The 21,662-nt window shown below is 45.3% G+C and overlaps 1 protein-coding gene across 1 annotated transcript in view; it reads left to right on the top strand.

Annotated features, from left to right (window-relative positions):
• The window catches only part of LOC126259647 (uncharacterized), a 49,767-nt gene that overhangs the window by 12,847 nt on the left and 15,258 nt on the right, over nucleotides 1-21,662 (top strand). The window contains exon 2 of the mRNA XM_049956579.1: nucleotides 20,720-20,865. Coding sequence (XP_049812536.1) covers nucleotides 20,828-20,865 — 38 coding nt within the window. The 5' untranslated portion in view covers nucleotides 20,720-20,827. The remainder of the gene's footprint in view (nucleotides 1-20,719; nucleotides 20,866-21,662) is intronic.

Genomic DNA, 21,662 nt, shown 5'->3' with positions numbered 1-21,662 from the left:
AGGTAGGTCCATGTGCCGCCTCTTCCGCACAACATGACAGGCACCTCCCAGTGCTCCATTCTGTTCAGGAACAATCGGATAATTAAGGACGACTTTATATTAAAGACATTTCGTCAGGATACTTTTTCCTAGTGGACACAGGCACTGATGTTTCGCTGCTACCTACATCCTTAGTGTTGTTGAACATCTGCCCTCATCATACTTCACTGCAAGCTGTGAATTCAATTAAACTACAATGCTCGGGCTCAACCTCCCACGTCGTCTCACTCTCCGCAAACTGCAAACTCGAGTAGACTTTTTTTAGTGTGCAATATTGAGGAACCTATACTAGTCATTGACTTCTTGCGACACCACAAACTTTCACCGGACCTAGTGCAAAACGCCGTGTTTCATCACCCATCCAAAACTCACGTCCCCTGTGCTCCGTCAAGCAACCCCCCCCCCCCCCCCCCCCCCGTGACACGTCGGTGCAGGCTCATCTCATCCGTACATACTCGTCTCTGTCGACGACGTTACAACAAACAACGTACAAGTGCCTTGTCGAGCTTGAAAACGTCGCTCGCCTATTCAAGAAAAACTTCGAGATCTCCCTCCAGCTTCACGAAACTCAGCTCCAGCTCTCTGATGCAGCAAAAGAATTACAGACACTGCGGCAAGGACAAAGCAAGGTCAGTAAGTGTGCCGTATCTGCTTGTGGTCCCAGCAATCAAGCCTCCGTGTGCTTACCTCCCACTACCCCTCGCAACTGTGCTATCAAATCTACCGTAACGTGTACTGACAGTTCCACAGGACCACACCCCCATAATAAGGCAGTATTTGACACTCGGCCGGACACAAGTGCGCATGCGCGACGAGCGTCACGTGTTCCCGAACTCACAGCTCCTACCCCTCCCCTCGTTGACAGCACCTCAAACTATGCAACTTCGGCTTCTGCGCGCCGCTGTGCGACCGCCACTGACAACACAACAGTGCACTCGTGCCTAGCGCTTTACCCGCGACCGTGCTGCCACAGGCTGTGCCCTTGGACAATGGACTCACTAACGATTCACGAGCTCTACCGAGCTCACCTGACCACGGTGCCACTGCTTCAGGCCGGCGGCCATCTTGTCACGTTGACTCCTGGGGCACTTTGCCACCTCGGCTCCCGTCGGATCCGCCTAGTGGCTCCGAACACCACGACCTTGCCTTGCCTGCCCCGCCCGCCACACATTGTAAACAAACCGTCTCCCGTGCCGCCGGCAACATTTCCGTCTGCACCAACGGCACGGTTCATAAGCTTTGCCTCACGCCAGGCACCCCGATCTCCACTAAACCATGTCGACTTTGTCCCGAGCGCCTCTCCAACCTTAAAAAGCAGATTTCTGAACTTCTCTGGCGTCATCGAACCCTCTGCCAGCCTCTACGCCCATTCATATGACACTCAAGAAAGACAAGTCCTGGCGCATGTGCGGGGACTACTATCGACAAAGTGCACGAACAATTATGGACACCTACCGCATACCCAACATTGCCGACTTTACCAGTTCCCTCACAGGTGCGACCACGTTCTCTGTCATTGATTGCGAACGGGCCTACCACAAGATCCCCATGGCTCCTGAAGACATTGAAAAGACAGCAATCACCATCCCAATTGGGTTATTTCAGTTTCGATTCATGCCCTTCGGTCTGAAAAATGTAACCCAGACATGGCAACGCTTCATCAACGAGGTGCTATTCGAACTAAAATTCTGCTTTGCATATCTTGATGACATTCTTGTGTTCAGCACCTCCATCGAGGACAACATTCGTCATGTGCTAACTGTTATGAACACTCTCGCGGCAGCAGGCATCGAGACCAACCAGGACAAATTGTAGCTCTGGTGCTTTCTGGGGACAGTTAATTATTACCGCCATCATCTACCTTGGGCTACGGAGATTCAGACTCCACTGACGGACGCCTTGGCAGGCACCAAGACTTCTGTATCTCGGTCCGTTCCATGGACCCCTGCTATGACTGCCTCTTTCACTGCCCTCAAAAAACTTCTTGCCAAGGCCTGCACCGTCACGCATCTCATCCCAATGCGCTGCTTTTCATCAAAACAGATGCGAGCGATACTGCCATCGGCACTGTCCTTAGTCAGACAGTCGACGGCCAAACTTCGCCTCTGCAGTTCTTCTCGCGCAAGCTCACCAATGCACAATGGAAATATTCTGTGTTTCACAGGGAGTTGCTCGCGGTCTACGAAGCGATCAAGCATTTTAAGACTGTCGTTGAGGGATGCTCTTTCTATGTTTTAACAGACCGCAAACCCCTGGCTGCGGCCATTTCAAACCTGCCAGCTGACCTGCCTCCTCGCTGCTTCAGATACATGGACTTCATATCTCAGTTCACCACCGATGTCAGACACATAAAGGGTGCTTACAATATAGTTGCTGATTTCCTTTCACGAGTCGACGCTGTTCATTCACTGTTAGACCTCTCTGAACTGCCTACCTCCAACCGCTGACGAGGACACACAAAACCTGATTTCAGACTCTACCTCTTCGCTACATTTCGTCCGCACCGCCTTCCCTGGCATTTCTGATGAGATCTGGTGCGACAACAGTACGGGCACGTTATGCCCCCTCATCCCAACCATGCTCCGTCGAGCATAATTTAGCCCACCCTGGTGTTCGTCTGTCCGCCCGCCTCGTAGCGGAGTGCTTTGTGTAGAGAAATGTCAACAAGGACTGCCAGCAATGGGCACGCTCCTGCGTCACATGCCAATGCTGAAAAGAACACAAGTACACAGCATCTCCTCTCAGCACCTTTTCGATCCCTCCTGGGTGTTTCCAGCATATTCATATTGACATTGTCAGCCCTGTTCCCCCCTCTAATGGCTTTCGTTATGTTCTCTCATCTTTGGACCGAACAACTCGCTGGGTCGATGCAGTCCCCTTCCCCAATATCACAGCAGAAACTGTTGCTCGAGCTTTCGTCATGGGTATCGCGTTTCGGATGTCCAGCTATCGTCACAACTGACCAGGGCAGACGATTTGAGTCAGCCTATTCAATGAGATTTGTAACATTTGCGGCATCTGGCACATCCATACCACAGCGTATCACCCGCAAAGTAACAGGCTAGTTGGGCGCTGGCACTGCACTTTCAAGGCAGCTTTTCGATGCCACGACTCTCAATGGACAGAGGCCCTTCCCCTTGTGCTACTTGGCATTCGTGCAATCTATAAGGAAGACCTCAAAGGCACCATAGCCGAGTTCGTATACGGCCAGAACATTGTTCTCCCTGGTGAACTTGTGAGCCCTTCCGCTTCTCTCATTCAGTCTGACTTACCTTCCTTCGTGGACCGCTTCAGACGCCACTTCATCAACCTCCACATCCCTCTGCCCGCCAGCCATTCCCATCCTATGGTTCACGTCCCGAAATCTCTGAACAATTGCAAGTATGTCATGCTCCGAGATGACACTGTCCGTGCTCCCCTACAACCTCCATATACCAGCCCGTACCGAGTTCTTCGGTGCTCAGCCAACACCTATGACATCCAGATAAAAGATTCAGCTGTTACAGTCTCTCTCAACAGACGTAAGCCTGCTCATGTCGAGCCTGCTTCTACCCCCGTTCAGGCCATGACCACGCCTCTCACTGTCATGGCTCATGACGCTCCGACCACTCCCTCCCCGTCAGACTTACACACTCGGTTGAGTGACTTCCAGCTCCAATCATCGAGCTCTTATCCGACCTCGCCCTCTACTCCGGTCTCACGCACTCCGTTGAGTGATCACATGCTCCCCACGTTGAGCTTACCTACGATGACGCCCTCACCGCCAGGTTCTTCTCCAGTCCCTTCAACCTCTCCCCAGTCGCCTGCCTCGCCCTGTCGAGGTTTCTCTCGCCTCCCCATCTTGAAGGTGCCCTCGCTCGAGGTGTTTGTGCCTGTCCCCCCAGACATAATCCACGACATCTCTATGATACTACGCGATGACACACTGTTCGTCGTGTGTTTCCCTTCATTCGGTGCTCATGACACAACCTCCGCCATTCCTTGCCACCTGGTGAAATGTGCTCCCCTCACACCCAACGTCGACCTGGACATGCTTCGGGTGTTTGCCACGCACACCAGAGACATCGTCATCGTCGCTCCGTTCCTCCCGCAAAGCGCTGGCCTATCTGTCGCCGCCCGACCAGCACACCCAGTACAATGCCCGGTGCACTTTAATGACTTCCAGGTTTGGTGGCCGGACCTTCCTTCACGACATCTACCCACACAGCTCCCCGCCGACGCTGTCGAGCTGACTGTGGTCCAGCTCCTGCAGATCACCCTGCCGACGCCATTGTCAACCCCCCCCCCCCCTCAGTCTATCAAGAGTACTCTGCACTGCGGGAGGTGGGGGTGGAGGATGGGGGCTATTTGGCATCGATAGGTCGACACCAGTATCGATCTTAGTATCGTCCTTTGTGTAGTTCCGCCATCCAGTTCTTTGTAAGCCTTGTGTAAAGAGGTGACTAAATGAACTCCTAATTATAAGGTGTTGTTTGGTGTATCTGACCTGAGCATCCACCTCACTATCATAGGCATATGACAATTATTTATTAGTATTCCTGTATTTCCTTTGGAATATTTAGTTTGCCTTGACTCCTGTATATATTACACGTCCTTAACATGTGAAAAAAGTCCTGTTAACTGAATGTGCTGTTGTTTAGCTGATATCTTATTTAAATTGTATCTTTTATTGCATTTATGTAAGTATACGTGAACTGTGTACAAACTGACACGTTCCGTATCGTAAATATATTACTCATCCTTAACATGTGAAACACAATTTTCTGTTAATTGATTGTGCTGTTGTTTAGTTGATGTTTATTTAATTATATTTTTTTATTGTATTTATACAAGTTATATTTGAACTATGTAGAATCTGACATGTTCCATATCCTTGCGATTCACTCGCTACCAGGATCTACGCAACATGAAATCAAATAAATAAATAAAAAATAAATAATAAAGATGAACTGATGAATTTTTGTGTTTATGGCAATTGAGAATGACTAGCTCAACAACAAAAGCAAGCATCTGGTGCGTCTAAAAAGGAAAGTTCACTATCAGTTCGTATTTCCAATTACAGCTTATGGCATTGATACATGAACTTTTAATGGAAGGTTTGTTCAAAATTGGACTGTTGCCCAGTGAGCAACAGTGAGCTATTAGAAGTTTCAATTAGAAAACAGACTGGACTGGAATATATCATTATTGGTTTAATTAAAATGAAGTGGAGGTGGTTGAGACGTACTTTCAAGCAATTAAATAGTAAATTTCTAAGATTGAAATTGACTTTTTTGATGCTATTAAGAGGTCAGGATCATAATAGGAGGAGAGCAGATAGGTTATAGATTTGTGATCATACAGCGTTTACACATGCAATGTAAGCTATACAGCAGATTCTAAAAGCTGCCTCAGTTTGTTCATGGAATCTGCATTCCTGATGGTTGTTCTTCTTGATGACGTATAAAGAACAAGAATGAAGAAGTTAGATGTGTGTGTGTGTGTGTGTGTGTGTGTGCGTGTGAGTAAGTGCGTGCGCGTGCGAGTGAGTGAGTGCACATGCACATGTGTGTATGTGTGGGCAGGTGTCTGCATGTATGCATGTGTGTGTGCCTGAAAGACTACATTCGCAAATGGCACAATCCCTGTTATTGAATGTTGCTGGTGATGTAGGATCATCTCTTTTAGGTTAATCTGTTCTTTAACAAAGACATTATTGAGACAACATAAAGTACCTAAACTTGCAAAATCAAGAGGGAAAGAAAATATGGTGATCCACTGAATTATTATACAATTGAAAAAATGAAGTAATTATTATTCTTGTCCTTTGAAACAAAATAGCAAGTAATAAAGATAGAAAGAAGCACTCTTCTATGCCTTTCTAAATGTCATTTAAAAACAGGAGCATTGAAGAGAAATGTAAAGGATTATAAATCAACATTTACTATCACAGAAGCATTGCACAAAGAGGTGAATTTGTGAGAAACAATCATACATTTAAGATAATAGACTTAAGTAGTTTTGGCTAAAACATCAGTAGAAGCAAATATACAAGAAGTGTAAAGAGCTCTTCTAATACATTTACTGAATAGGAGCCGCGTGGTTAGAGGCACCATGTCACACGGATTGCATGGCCGCATCCGGCGGAGGTTCGAGTCCTCCCTCGGGCATGGTTGTGTGTGTTGTTCTTAGCGTAAGTTAGTTTTAGTAGTGTGTAAGTCTAGGGACCGATGACATCTGTAGTTTGGTCCCATAACAATTCACACACGTTTGAACTGAATAGGAACTTTTCTAGGAAAATTTAAAATACTATCATGCTTCAAATAGGGCTAAAGAGGGTTAGTGTCTGGTGGTATGGTGCACCAAGAATGAACATGCTCCCAGGTAGACATAGAAAAATGGCTTTATTGTGACTGAACACTGAACATGACCAACAGATAAAATGAAAATCTGTCTACATATGAAAATGAGAGTCACTGCTTGATGACAAGAAAATAAGAGACATTGCTTGACAGGTCCAATGTAAGGTTAATACTACATACCACCAGTTCTCACAGAGTCTACATTCGATCACAGGGATAGGAAGTTTCTCACAGTGTGTATAAATGCTTCATGTGACTCGAAGAATGTACAGCAAGCAGTGAGCGGCAACTGCACACAGCAGTGGCATAGTGGTTTGCGGAGCATACAGAGAAGTAGAATCCAATGAATCTGTAGTCAGTGGCAAGCAGTGACAGCACAAGGTGACAGTGAAGTGACTTGGCACATCACCAGTGTCTGAAAATAGTTCTGTGTGGTGGCGCTATCTGGGGTAACACTGGCACCTTGAGATTGTGCAGAACTTTCTGTAAGGCTCTTTATGTTTACTGTTAGTGAATAGAGTGTCTTCCACTGATCCAGAGTTTATTGTTGGTGGTCAAGTTGTGGCGAGATGCTTGCCAGGAGTCCGATTCTATTATGGTATAGCTGAGTTTCCAGGGGTGCCACATATCGATACCGCAACCCTCCTCCCTTAAAGCAGAGATGGTGAAGCCATCTTGAGGTCTGAGAGTCTAGAAGTGAGAAACATGTCCTGAAGGTGAGGCGTGCAATGTGTCTCTGGCGGGGGATGGCTGAGGAGCGGGCAGCAGCACCACATGTGTGTGCAGCTGATAGGAGATGATGCTTGACCAATGACAGCCACGCAGAATGTGATGATGCCGACGGGTCAGTGAGATATGCCAGACAATGTGGGGGGACAGCCGCAGGAAGGGGAAAGATGTCTCAGAGGGCAATGGGGGTAACCACATGCAGTGACAAATCCCACTGATCACAAGGTTGATCAGAACTCAGAGGTGGCTGGAGAGGCATCACCAGATGAAGAAAAGCAGATGGCAGTCTGTGTCACGCTGAGCCCTCATCCTGAAAACACTGCAAGGATATGAGACATGAGATATAAGTGCCCAGCCAACACTGCATTCCTTGCAGGAACAAAATCAGAAGCATGACAAAGAAAAGACTGGGCTGTGGGGAGTGACACTGTGCAGGCTCACTGAGATCCTGGCAGGACCTCGAGGATGATGGTACCAGGAAAACATTAGATGTTGGCGACCTGGTGTGAGGTGGTCCAAGGAGGTGAGGGGCTCAAGCAAGCTTGCAATGTGAGCTCCAGAAGATGGGCGCAGTGGATATGCCTGGAACCGAGTGAAAAGTGCAGTGTGCTGTGAGTGTGTTCAGAAGGTAGCAGGACCAGCACAGGAATGTCCACAGTGATTGATTAGAAGGCATGAGTGCCGGATGTATGTGAAACACAGGAGACAGATGGGTAGGCCTTCGACTAGTTGGATGCGAGTGTACAAAGTGCAATACATGCAGTAATACATACAAACATACATTAATCCTTGTTCCATAGATCATGAATATGACATTTCGTAATGATGTGGAACATGTCACTTTAACATAAGTTTTCTAAAAACAAAGATGATGTGACTTACCAAATGAAAGTGCTGGCAGGTCGACAGACACACAAACAAACACAAACATACACACAAAATTCAAGCTTTCGCAACAAACTGTTGCCTCATCAGGAAAGAGGGAAGGAGAGGGAAAGACGAAAGGATGTGGGTTTTAAGGGAGAGGGTAAGGAGTCATTCCAATCCCGGGAGCGCAAAGACTTACCTTAAGGGGAAAAAAGGACGGGTATACACTAGCACACACACACATATCCATCCACACATATACAGACACAAGCAGACATATTTAAAGACAAAGAGTTTGGGCTCCCAGGATTGGAATGACTCCTTACCCTCTCCCTTAAAACCCACATCCTTTCGTCTTTCCCTCTCCTTCCCCCTTTCCTGATGAGGCAACAGTTTGTTGCAAAAGCTTGAATTTTGTGTGTATGTTTGTGTTTGTTTGTGTGTCTGTCGACCTGCCAGCACTTTCATTTGGTAAGTCACATCATCTTTGTTTTTAGATATATTTTTCCTATGTGGAATGTTTCCCTCTATTATAACATAAGTTTTCTTTACACAAAATAATTAATTAATTGATTTTTTTACAGTTACTACTTCACATCTAAAAATTCATCTATTTAGTAGAAGGAGTTGTCATTCAGAAGTGTTGTAGCCATGCACTTTGCTGTTATTTTTGAATTGGGATGGGTTATTAATGACAAATTTCATAAGTGAATACACGTATTGTGAAGGTACTGTGAATATCCTGAGTTCCTTACATAAATGTCTGCAAGGTGATCTTGGGTGGGCACCAGCTATTACTCTGATTACACGCTTTTGTGCAATGAGTACTTTCTGTCTTGGTGACTAATTGCCCCAAAATATGATACCATATGAAAGCAGTGAATGAAAATAGGCATAGTAGGCTAATTTACTGATATGTTTATCACCAAAATTTGCAATAACCCTAACAGCATAAGTAGCTGAACCTAACTGTTTCAGCAGATGTGTTTCTTCCAATTCAATTTCTCATCATTGCACACACCCAGAAATTTTGAGTATTCCACCTTAGCAACAGACTTCTGTTCATAGTCTCTATTTATCAATGGTTTATGCCATTTACTCTACAGAATTGTATAAACTCTGTTTTCTCAAAATTTAGTGAGAGTCCATATGCAGAGAGCCACTTAATAATTTTCTGAAAGACATTATTTGCAATTTCTCTAGTTAATTCTTGCTTGTTGGGTGTGATTTTGTACTTGTATCATCAGAAAAAAGCACTAGCTTTGCATCTTCATGAAAATAGAGTGGCAAGTTGTTAATATATATTAGGAACAATAAGGGACCCAAGATTGAACCCTGTGGGACACCATTTGTGATATCTCCCCAGTTGGAGGACTCTGCTGGCTTTTGCAGACTATCTGTACTATGAATTTCAACCTTCTGCATTCTTCCAATTAAGTATGAATTAAACCATTTGTGCACAGTTCCACTCATACCACAATATTTAAGCTTATCTAGAAGAATTTCATGATTCACACAGTCAAAAGCCTTTGAGAGATCACAAAATTTTCCAATGGGTGATGTTCGGTTATTCAATGCATTTAATATTTGATCAGTAGAAGGATATATAGCATTTTCTGTTGAAAAGCCTTTCTGAAAACCATCCTGACATTTTGTTAGTACTTAATTTTTACAAATATGTGATGCTACTGTGGCGTTGATAGGTCACATCGACCATGTAAAGCATGATTTTTGAACACTAACTGCTCTGACAAGCTGCCATGTTAATGTTCCAGTCAGCCTTTGTAGCTTGTACAGTGTACACATGTATCTTTCTTTGTGCTGAAATATATGTATGTATAGACATTTATGGGAACAGTTTATTGCATATACAGTTGTCTGTATTCTTGTTTCCCATATTGGTGACCCTGAAGTTTCTACGTCTTTCATGACTTCCATGCTGGTTGTGTAGAATTGAACAGGTTTTATGTTCGACGTCATGGCTGCCTCACCCAACATTTTATACGAGGAATTGGAGGCTCTGCTACTACTACCAGGCCACTCCAATCCCCTGCCAATGGTTGTTTCACCACTAACGTACAGTGATTTGCGATCTCCAACGAAGTTAATCTCAAACTTTGCATCTCTACAATGGCCGAGTGTTACGCTGTTACCTCAAACAATGGACTCAGGTTTCGTGTTTCCGGACTGTGCATGCCAACATGTGAAAGGTGAAGTGGACAATTTCCAGAATAGTGTAAGGATCGATCACTCATTTAATGTTCAAAGGGACCCAAATTCGCACAAGTGCTTTGATCCTCTACGCACCGCAACATTGGAGACAGTAATGCCGTGAGCAATGTCTCCATTCGTGCAAAACGCACACGTGGTCAACTGCTATCAAGCTGTGCCAGTTTTGCCTTCCTCACAATTTAATAACGGACATTTTTATACATCAAGTTTGCCGGACTCAAACACCAGATCTGTCGCCCAGTTTCTTGACCACATGGGTTCGAGCACACCTGATGGCGCTTCGCCATCCAGGAACGTTGTAATATGACAATGTGACCACCAGCAGGTTTCACCAGTGATTTACATCTACATTTATACTCCGCAAGCCACCCAACGGTGTGTGGCGGAAGGCACTTTACATGCCACTGTCATTACCTCCCTTTTCTGTTCCAATCGTGTATGGTTCGCGGGAAGAACGACTGTCTGAAAGCCTCCATGCGTGCTCGAATCTCTCTAATTTTACATTCGTGATCTCCTTAGGAGGTATAAGTAGGGGGAAGCAATATATTCAATACCTCATCCAGAAACACACCCTCTCGAAACCTGGCGAGCAAGCTTCACTGCGATGCAGAGCGCCTCTCTTGCAGAGTCTGCCACTTGAGTTTGCTAAACATCTCCGTAACGCTATCACGGTTACCAAATAACCCTGTGACGAAACGCGCCGCTCTTCTTTGGATCTTCTCTATTTCCTCCGTCAACCCGATCTGGTACGGATCCCACACTGTTGAGCAATACTCAAGTATAGGTCGAACGAGTGTTTTGTAAGCCACCTCCTTTGTTGATGGACTACATTTTCTAAGGACTCTCCCAATGAATCTCAACCTGGTACCCGCCTTACCAACAATTAATTTTATGTGATCATTCCACTTCAAATCGTTCTGCACGCATACTCCCAGATATTTTACAGAAGTAACTGCTACCAGTGTTTGTTCCGCTATCATATAATCTTACAATAAAGGATACTTCTTTCTATGTATTCGCAATACATTACATTTGTCTATGTTAAGGGTCAGTTGCCACTCCCTGCACCAAGTGCCTATCCGCTGCAGATCTTCCTGCATTTCGCTACAATTTTCTAATGCTGCAACTTCTCTGTATACTACAGCATCATCCGCGAAAAGCCGCATGGAACTTCCGACACTATCTACTAGGTCGTTTATATATATTGTGAAAAGCAATGGTCCCATAACACTCCAGAGGTTACTTTAACGTCTGTAGATGTCTCTCCGTTGATAACAACATGCTGTGTTCTGTTTGCTAAAAACTCTTCAATCCAGCCACACAGCTGGTCTGATATTCCGTAGGCTCTTACTTTGTTTATCAGGCGACAGTGCGGAACTGTATCGAACGCCTTCCAGAAATCAAGGAAAATAGCATCTACCTGGGAGCCTGTATCTAGTATTTTCTGGGTCTCATGAACAAATAAAGCGAGTTGGGTCTCACACGATCGCTGTTTACGGAATCCATGTTCATTCCTACAGAGTAGATTCTGGGTTTCCAAAAACGACATGATACTCAAGCAAAAAGCATGTTCTAAAATTCTACAACAGATAGACGTCAGAGATATAGGTCTATAGTTTTGCGCATCTGCTCGACGACCCTTCTTGAAGACTGGGACTACCTGTGCTCTTTTCCAATCATTTGGAACCTTCCGTTCGTCTAGAGACTTAAGGTACACGGCTGTTAGAAGAGGGGTTAGCAAGGTCAAGCGATACGACTAGTAATAGAACAAAACTGTTGCATCCTTGAGCCCCCGGTTCATGATGTACCCTTGTCTGGTTAATGGCTGACACTACAGATCACTTTGCATACAGAAGAATTTATTTATGAAAATACAAAGTACAGTCACCAACAAACTTTACAAATTCACATACTCTTTTACCTTTTACCCAAATGAATACAGATTCATTTAAAGATATTTTTCTCTTATTATGAGTATACAAAGACAATGCAGAAGGCGACATATAAGCTGATTTACCAAAGTCTTTATTAGCAAGTTCTGCCATATGGTAGATACGATAGGCAATAATGTCTCTGTCAACAAAACTTTCAAGTCCAGGTACGTTAGGAACTCCAGTACCTCCACATACAATGGCTACAGTGAGCCAACCATTACCATGATGAAAAGTGGCCCTACCACACGGGATGCGTTTCGGATGTGCACAGAAGACTCTCGCTGTTGCCACACCGAGTACCAAACCACACCCCTACACCCCCTCACTTACGGGGGCCCCGATTCTGACCATACAGCTGCTCGCTCTTCCGCAGTACTGTCTGCACCTGCCACGCCAGCCCTCACGCACTTGTCATCCATTCATTCCCACAGTACCGACCATGCCTGCCATGTCGTGCTTCCGCGACTCATCAGGGACATTGCAACTGGCCATTGTTCGGGACGTGCTTGCAAATAATACGCCCACACCAGTAGTGCTGGATTACAGGACAGCCTATCCTAGCACGGGACAGCAGGACTTCCATGATACGCTGAAGCCACCCCCCCACCCCATCCTCCCCCTGACCGTACGCCAAAGCTACCTCCTTTATATGAGGACAACCCCGTTTCATGGTTCGCACTTGTGGAGCACCTTTTCGAGTTACATCAGGTGACCGACGACAATTCTAAATTTCTATGTCTCATCACACACCTCCATGACCACTCAGATTTAATTTGTGACCTCCTCCTTTCGCCACCGCCAAAATACAAGTTCGCCAAGAAGACATTATTGGACCGACTCACCTGCTTGCCACAGGAATTAATAATCAAGATCCTGTACGAGGAACACCTGGGAGACTGCAGTCCGTCACAACTCTGGCGCCGCCTTCAGCTACTTGTGAGTGATCACACGATGCCGGTCGTTACCCTGTGGGCAGTATGGTCTGCCAAGTTACCTACCGACCTGCAGATACTCCTGCTACTGCACTCCTTCGAGTCTATCGGCTCTTGCCTTTGCATCGCAGATCAGCTGTATGCACTTATGTGACAAAAACAAGCAGCACACCTCCCACCACTGGTTGAAACCACGCCGCGTTGAAACCACGCCGCCTGTTTACCGGCCGTCTGCAGGCAGAGGCAGGGCTCGTTCCACCTCCATGCCATCTACACCACCGGGCAGTACTTGCTCGCTCTCTCCTCTTTCCGGGTACTCAAGAATCCACACGCACCGTACGTCCTGGTTTACATTCCGGAACACATCAACGAGGACAAACCTCCTCTGCTGTCACAATCACCACCACCACCACATCCAGCTCATCTGTACTGTTGGTACCACAAGATTTTCGGGGATGAGGTCAAGAAATGCAGATTATCTTGCCAGCATCCAAACGCCAACTGCAGGATGTAAAAGACGCCGAGTCCTGCAGGGAACTTCACAGGCATCCTCAAACATTGTACTCCATCCACTCTTCCTCTCGGCCGAGCGGTCATTTATACGTGACCGACATTTTGTCAAGCTTGTTTTCCTAGTTGACACAGGTGCTGACATGTCCATCATACCTACATCATTGGCTCCTCCCAATTTTTCGCCGATGAAGTCACTTGTATGCATTGTCAACCCGTCAACATTACAAACTATCAGCTCTGCTAAAGTTATGGTGTATCTGTCTCCTTCTCTACATTTCCCGTGGACTTTTTACATAGCCGACGTTGCCGCACCAATTCTCGGTATGGATTTCTTGTCCCATTACAAACTCTCCCTGAACATAGTCCAAGGTTCAGTGCTACACCACTATTCTGACACTCAGATACTGTACTCAGGCACTTATGCTCGTCATTCTGTTTCTGTTGTGGCATGTGATTTGGTTCACGAGTGCTCCACCCTCGTGGACAAAATTGTGAGCTGTGTCACTAATCGTCTGCAGCTCGTGGTCGTGCGGTAGCGTTCTCGCTTCCCACGCCCGGGTTCCCGGGTTCAATTCCCGGTGGGGTCAGGGATTTTCCCTGCCTCGTGATGACTGGGTGTTGTGTGATGTCCTTAGCTTAGTTAGGTTTACGTAGTTCTAAGTTCTAGGGAACTGATGACCATAGATGTTAAGTCCCATAGTGCTCAGAGCCATTTGAACCATTTTTTTGTGTCACTAATTTCCTGTCAGAGTACGATGCAGTGGCACAACTCTGCCAGCAAAACAATGAGTTGAAACAACGCATTGCTCACACTTTCGACGAGCTCACCATGGCTCGTACCTCGCTGCTGCAACTGCAATCCACAGTTCCTTCACCTTCATCAGCAGGCACCAGCATTGACACTCATCAGGCTAGTTCAAAAACACTCATTGCATGTGACAATTTGCGTTCAATGATCTCTGCACCTACCACACGCCCGTTACGTGCAGTACCATGAGTTTCAAACAGTGCTTCTAATGACAGTGGACGTTCGATGCAAACACGCCCTCCGCACAGTGAGCCACCCCATGTGTTGGTAAACATTCCCCCTCTCTCACGCACCACCCACGTGATTCAGCAGCCATCACCATTCCCCGCATGACGCTAACGGCTCTGTTGCCCGTGCCGGTTATTCAAAGCAAAGCTAACAACAGACAGTCGCTGCACGCCCTGATCTGCTCCATGCTGCGGGCGCAACTGACCTCTCCAAACAAGTGCACGCCATGCTCACGTAATAGGCATGTAACTTTCATGCTGCCTTTTCCGACTCGTGCTAATGGCTATGCCTCATCGTGCCCCACTCGTCCCAAAACTTCACGCAAGGACGTTACTCAACCTCATGTTCAGTTCTCAGTCTCTTCTGTCACTGACAGAACAACACACAAGATAATTACCACTGCCAGCCCTCCTATTAGGCACAAGGGTAGACACCTCAACCCCATTAAGTTGCTCGTGGCCCGGCAGTAAATTAATGAACTTGTGGAGGCAGGCATTCTACAGCCATCGGACAGCAACTGGTCTTCACCGATTCACCTCATCACCAAACACGATGGTTCTTTTGGAATGTGTGGTGATTACAGATGCTTAAACGCTTGTACCGTAATGGACAATTACCCAGTGCCAAATATAAATGATTTCATCCATATGTTCTCGGGTGCCACAATCTTCAGTGTGATTGACTGTAAACGTCCCTATCACCAGATTCCCGTTGTGCTGTAAGACATTCCAAAGACTGCTATCATCACGCCACTTGGTTTGTGGTTTGTCACAATACAGCTTCATGCCATTCGGCTTAAAGAATGCGGCACAAACGTGGCAACGTTTCATTGACTCAGTCTTACGACAGTTTGAGTTCTGCTTTGCATACCTGGATGACATCCTCATTTTCAGTAAGTTGACTGAGGATGACGAAGATCATTTATCCCAGGTACTTCCAGAACTTGAACTCCAATGGTGTTGAGGTCATTAAAGATAAATTCCAATTGCGGCAGTCTTCTGTGACATTTTTGGGTTACACCATCTCTGCAGACAGAATACAGCCTCCGAAATCCTGCGTGTAGGCTATCACATCATTGCTACCCCCAGCTACGTACAAAGAACTCCGACATTTCCTGGGTACTATAAATTACTACCGCTGACACCTACCTTCTGCCGCAGCCATAGACATCTACCTTCTGCCGCCGCCATGCGGGCCCCGCTGACGGACTTGCTGTCAGGCAGACAGACATTGGGACTTAAGCCAGTCCGTTGCACTGAACGTGTGCTAGAGTTCTTCAGGGCTCTAAAGACAGCATTAGCTCATGCCATCGTACTCGCCCACCCCAATCCATCTGCCGAGTTGTTCATCACTACAGACACCAGTGACATCGCAGTCAGGGCAGTATTACAGCAATGCAAAGGCGACACATTTTCACCCCGTCATTTCTTCTCTAAAAAACTCTCTACAGCACAGAAGAAATATTCCGCTTTTGATAGAGAACTCCTGGTGGTCTATGAAGCCGTCAAACACTTTCTCCCTGACATTGAGGGCCATTCTTTCTTCATCCTTACTGACCACAAACCACTAGCGGACGCCTTCTGCAACCCTCCTGAGGACCTACCCCCTCAGCGTTTCCGCCGCTTTGAACTGGTTTCTCAATTTACTACAGACGTACGCTACATCAAAGGCATGGAAAACATCCCCATTGATTTCTTTTTGCAGATCAATGCCGTCTCATGCATCGTCGATTTATCCAACCTCGTCGTTCTCCAGGCCTCTGATAAGGAATCTCAAGCTCTCCTCACACATCCTCAGACATTGCTTGTGTTTACCAAAGCCAAGTTACCCAGCATTTCGGACGAAGTGTGGTGCAACTCTTCTACCGGCACTCTGCGGCCGTTGCTCCCTCCCACGTTGCGCCGACAAGCCTTCGACACCTTGCTTAACCCTGCCCACCCTGGTGTCCGCACCACCACATGCCTCGTCACAGAACGTTTTGTTTGGAAAAATGTTAAGCAGGACTGTCAAACCTGGGCACGCAGCTGCATTTTATGCCAAAGTAACAAAATCAGACACCACACCTCTCCCCACCTTGGCAAGTTTGACATTCCGCAAGTACGTTTTCATCACATACATATCGACCTTATCGGCCCTCTGCCTCCGTCTGAGGGCCACAGATATATCCTCTCCACGATAGAACATGTCTCGTTTGGTTAGAAGCTGTTCCTTTACCCAACATCACAGCAGAAACCGTGGCCAAGGGATTTGTCTCATCATGGATCGCCAGGTTCAGTTGCCCATCCACCATCACCACCGACCAGGGTCGATAGTTCGAGTCTGCACTTTTCACTATTCTATGTAACCTTTGCGGTATCCAAAAAATTCATACAACAGACTACCACCCGCAAAGCAACAGTTTAGTGGAACGATGGCACTGCACCCTTAAAACAGCACTCAGGTGCCATGACTGCCTCTGGTCTGAGGCGCTTCCTTGGGTGATACTTGGTCTCCATTTGACCTTTAAACCTGACTTACAGGGAACCATCTCCAAATTCATTTTCAGTGAGAACCTGGTTCTACCTGGGGAACTTATCCTGCCTCAAACACTTGAGCATTTCCCCACCTCCCCAGACTTTATTAGTAGAATGCACACACACTTTAGACATGCACAGCTACACCTGCCTGTCAGTCATTCTCCGCCGGACACTTACATGCCAACCACACACAACACAAGCTCCCATGTTATGCTCAGGGACGATTCCATTAAATAACCCCTGCAACCCTCATACCTCAGCCCCTTTGAAGTATTCCGGAGGGGCGAGATGACATTCGACATTATGGTTAAAGATTGCTCACAGACCGTTTTGCTACACAGGCTCAAGCCTGCTTTCATGGACTCCGACGCCCCTCTGCCTTCCCAGTCGGACCATCCGGACGAATTTTCCATTGCGATAATGAGTTAGCTCATCCCATGGTAGGGTCTTCTCCTTCTGATGATTCTTCACCGCAGTTAGCGGGTTTCCCAAGCATGTCGTCATCAACCCCATGCGCAGGTTTTGATGACATTTCATCTACTGAAGAGACTTGCTCCCTGACTTTCAACTTGGGCTGCAATGTACCACCTAACCACGTCGACGATGTGTCGATTGTCGCATTTGATGACCGTGTGCTTGTGCTCCTTACAGACACTGCAGACTCAACACTCAATGAGGAACTAGATGTCAAGATAGCGCATAGCCTCCCTCCTTCGAGAGTGCGATCTATCAAGAGTTCGTGTGTTCATCTCCTCGGATGGCTCGATCTGTATTAGGGGCAGGCACGCTCGCACGCCAAACCCTCCCCACACCTCTATCCCCAGGCCAGCCGATGCATCGTCTGCCTCCGCTGGCTGTCTGATTACAATGTGGACCTGCAGCCCATCACTGTGCCTTTGCTCGCCGCCCTGATTGTGATGTAGCTTCCAGTCATGCGCCTGCTGCCTTGCACTACTCACTCAGACACTGACGCCCAAATGACCTCCCCTCAGGCCTTACAGGCCTTACTCTGTACTGTGGGGAGGGGGGTGGGGGTGGGGGTGGGGGGGGGGGGGGGAGGAGGGGGCTGTTTGTGGTGTCAATAGGCCACATAAACCATGTAAAGCATGATCTTTGAACTCTTAACTGCTCTGACGAGCCGCCATGTTAATGTTCCAGTCAGCCTTTGTACCTTGTACTGTGTACACGTGTATCTTTCTTTGTGCTGAAATATATGTATGTATAGACATTTATGGGAACAGTTTATTGTGTATACAGTTGTCCGTATTCCCATTTCCCATACTACTCTTGAATACATTACTTTTTCAGGAATTTTGGATAAAGCTGCCAGAAGTGAGATTGGGCGGTACTTGTTAGCATCAGATCTATCCCCTTTTTTATGCAGTGGTTTAACAATAACATTTTTCGGTCTATCTGGAAAAGTGCCCTGTTTCACTGAGCTACTTCATATGTGGCTGAGAATCTTACTTACTTGTCAGGAACAAGCTTTTAGTACTCTGTTGGAAATGCCATCAATTTCATGTGAGCTTTTACTTTTGAGTGAATTTATTATTTTCCTAATTTCAGTAGGAGAGGTGGGTTGAATTTCAATTTTATCAAATTGCATATGTACTGCCTCTTCCATATACTGCCTTGAATTTTCTAATGAGTAACTGGATCCTATTTTCTCTACAACACTTAAAAAAATGATTCTTAAAAATGCTTTCTACTTCTGACTTCTTGTTCACAAATTTTTCATTGTGTTTGATAGAAATACAGTGTTGCTGTGCTCTCGCTTGCCCTGTTTCCCTTTTAACAATATTCAAAATTGTTTTAATTTTATTAGCAGATGTGTTAATATCAGACATAACGCTCACTTGTAGGCGAGGTTCTAATCTAACCTAACCTAACCTCATACTTCTGGACTTTTTAATAACTTTTCTTAATACAATGCAGTAGTTTTTATAATGTTTTAGTGTTTCGTGATCATTACTCCTCCTAGCTATAAGATACATTTTCCTTTTCTGTTTACAAGATATTTTTATCCCTGTAGTTTCTTACAATTATATTTCACTGTTTTCTTAGGGAAACTGTTTACAAATATATTCACAAAGTTATCATGTAATAGGTTAAATTTTAAATTAGCATCATGTCCCCTGTACACGTCGTCCCAGTCTAACTGTTGCACACTTTTGCTAAAATTTTGAATTGTTAAATCGTTAATTGAACGCACTATTTTGGAGGACTGTTTTACAGTACTGTATGTAGCTATATCATATACTGTAACTAGCTGTGCATCATGATCAGACAGACCATTCTTAACAGGAAAAGTTTTTATTTGATTAAATTCATCTTGGTCTATGAAAACATTATCTATCAGTGTGCTGCTTACAAAATATAGTAAGAAGTGTACACTTCCATGTTGTGTGGGAAGAGAGCCAGAGGTGCTCATGTTATGTACCCAGTGGCATTGCATACGATCGCAATATGTGCTCGGCCTGTGTGATGAAGACAAATGGAGTCTAACCTTATTCATTCTCCTCAGTCTCCACACATGGATATGTCCATTTTAATGTTGTATGCAGAAATGGGCCTCATCTGAAAGGATTACATGATGCCATTTGTATGTCCACTGCTGTCCTTGGGTGCACTATTGTCACTATGCCTCTACTGCCATGTCAAGGGAAGCTGTAACAATCATTACCATGCTGACAGTCCAGTGTGTTCCAGTGTACTTCCATTATCTGTGTTGATACTTGTCTTGCTGCAGACAGTCCATTTTATGACTCTTGGTACATCAGAAAGCTGTATGGTACTGCATAGTTGAGCTAACAATATGTGTGTTCTTGCTGGCATTAGTTGCCTATAGCCTTTGACATCCTGCATAAAATTGTGTATGGCCGCTTAACGTGTCAGTCTCATATTTTCATGACCAATGTGAACAGCAGTATTGGGGAATAATAACCTGCAGTCTTAAGAGTTTATGATTCTTCTACTGTTGAAGCCTGACACCAACTGATTATAGTTTCTCTCTGTTGCATAAGATATAACATTATTTTCTCACAAACAACCAAATTCAAATGTGAATTATGAATGAGAAACAGACTGAATATTCTTTCCTTATGTACAGAATCTAGATGGAGCTTCTCCTCCCTACTTTATGCAGTTGCACTGAAATGCCAGTCATTTGTATAGCCAAACAATTTGTATACTTCATGCCAATTGGGGTGTTCTTGCATGCCACAGCTTTAATGACTAGCACTGTATAATTAACAAATAAGATACGAGAATACCAAAGTGAATTTCAAAAGCAAATAATCATAACAGAAGTGCAGATTGTTTTGGGTGTATCTGAATTGCTGTAATCTGTCATGGGACAAAGAGATACTACTGTTTTTGGAACATGAAATGTATGCCATCTGTGAATGGGAAGGTATTATTAGTGAGATTTTTATTTGTATTTATACAACTTTTCTCACAGTTGATACTGCTTGCTGTAAGATATTCCTCTGAAATTGTAAATCTTGTACTTATGGCTGCTACTGTAAATGGTTGTTGCTGTTTTATTAGTTACAACAGCAGCCAAAAACTATTTTAACAGGCACACACTCACAAGGCACAGGACAGAAGTACTTCATTTGGCTTTAATGGAACAACAGAACAGTGCGACAGAAGGATTCCAGATCGCAGCAAAAGTAACCAAGTAGTAATGCGCAACTGGAAAGATGAAGACACTCATTACAAGAGGTATGTCAATAATAATGAATAAGGCAGTAATTTGACTCCCATTGTACATAAATCATCAGTTTTGCTGCACATGTAGACTTCATCCTTTGATTTTCTTAGGGGATATACATGTTGCAACTGATCAAAGAAATTTATCGTCAGATGAGCATATAGTTGAGTTTTCTTCTTGTTCTTGATTCAGAACAATCATACTTCCCTTTGTAATAATGTTGTTGGGAATCCATCAGTCCATATGATGTTTGGGAATGTGGTTTTTGACTGGAAGTTATGTTTCTTCTGGACTATTAGATTAAATTGTGCAGGAGGTTGAGGGCCAGGACTTATCAGCTGGCTGTCCAGGTAGATTTTTAAGGAGAACAGAAAAACTTGTCAAATGGGTCTATATTTCAATGTACAGGGTACTTAGAGCTCCACTGGGGAAAGTAGCCAGGGGCAGCCTGGAGGATAATGTTTTGATAATGGAGCGAGGAGAGGGAACACGTTACCACTTGAAGGCCGCAAGCAGAGGGAGACTCGTTCTTCATTCCATGACCTGCCCGCAACCTGTGCAATTCACAGCGTGTCCTTCAACACCTCTTATTGGTGACTGCTATAGGTAAGCTGAAAGGCTTGCTTTGCCATCATTACAAGTCAGCGTGGACTGCAAGGACAGCTTTTTGCTCGAAAGAAAATGTGTAATAAATTTTTCCAATATTTGTGTGAAGGGATGGCCACCTGTATAACATATAACAAAGTGTGACTCATTAGTGCTAGTCCATCTCATTTATGTCATGATAAGAGGTAAATGCCAAGTGGAT

This window comes from Schistocerca nitens, chromosome 5, assembly GCF_023898315.1.
Source record: "Schistocerca nitens isolate TAMUIC-IGC-003100 chromosome 5, iqSchNite1.1, whole genome shotgun sequence".
In the NCBI taxonomy this organism is placed as follows: Eukaryota; Metazoa; Arthropoda; class Insecta; order Orthoptera; family Acrididae; genus Schistocerca; species Schistocerca nitens.
This window is presented reverse-complemented; position numbering and strand designations above follow the sequence as displayed.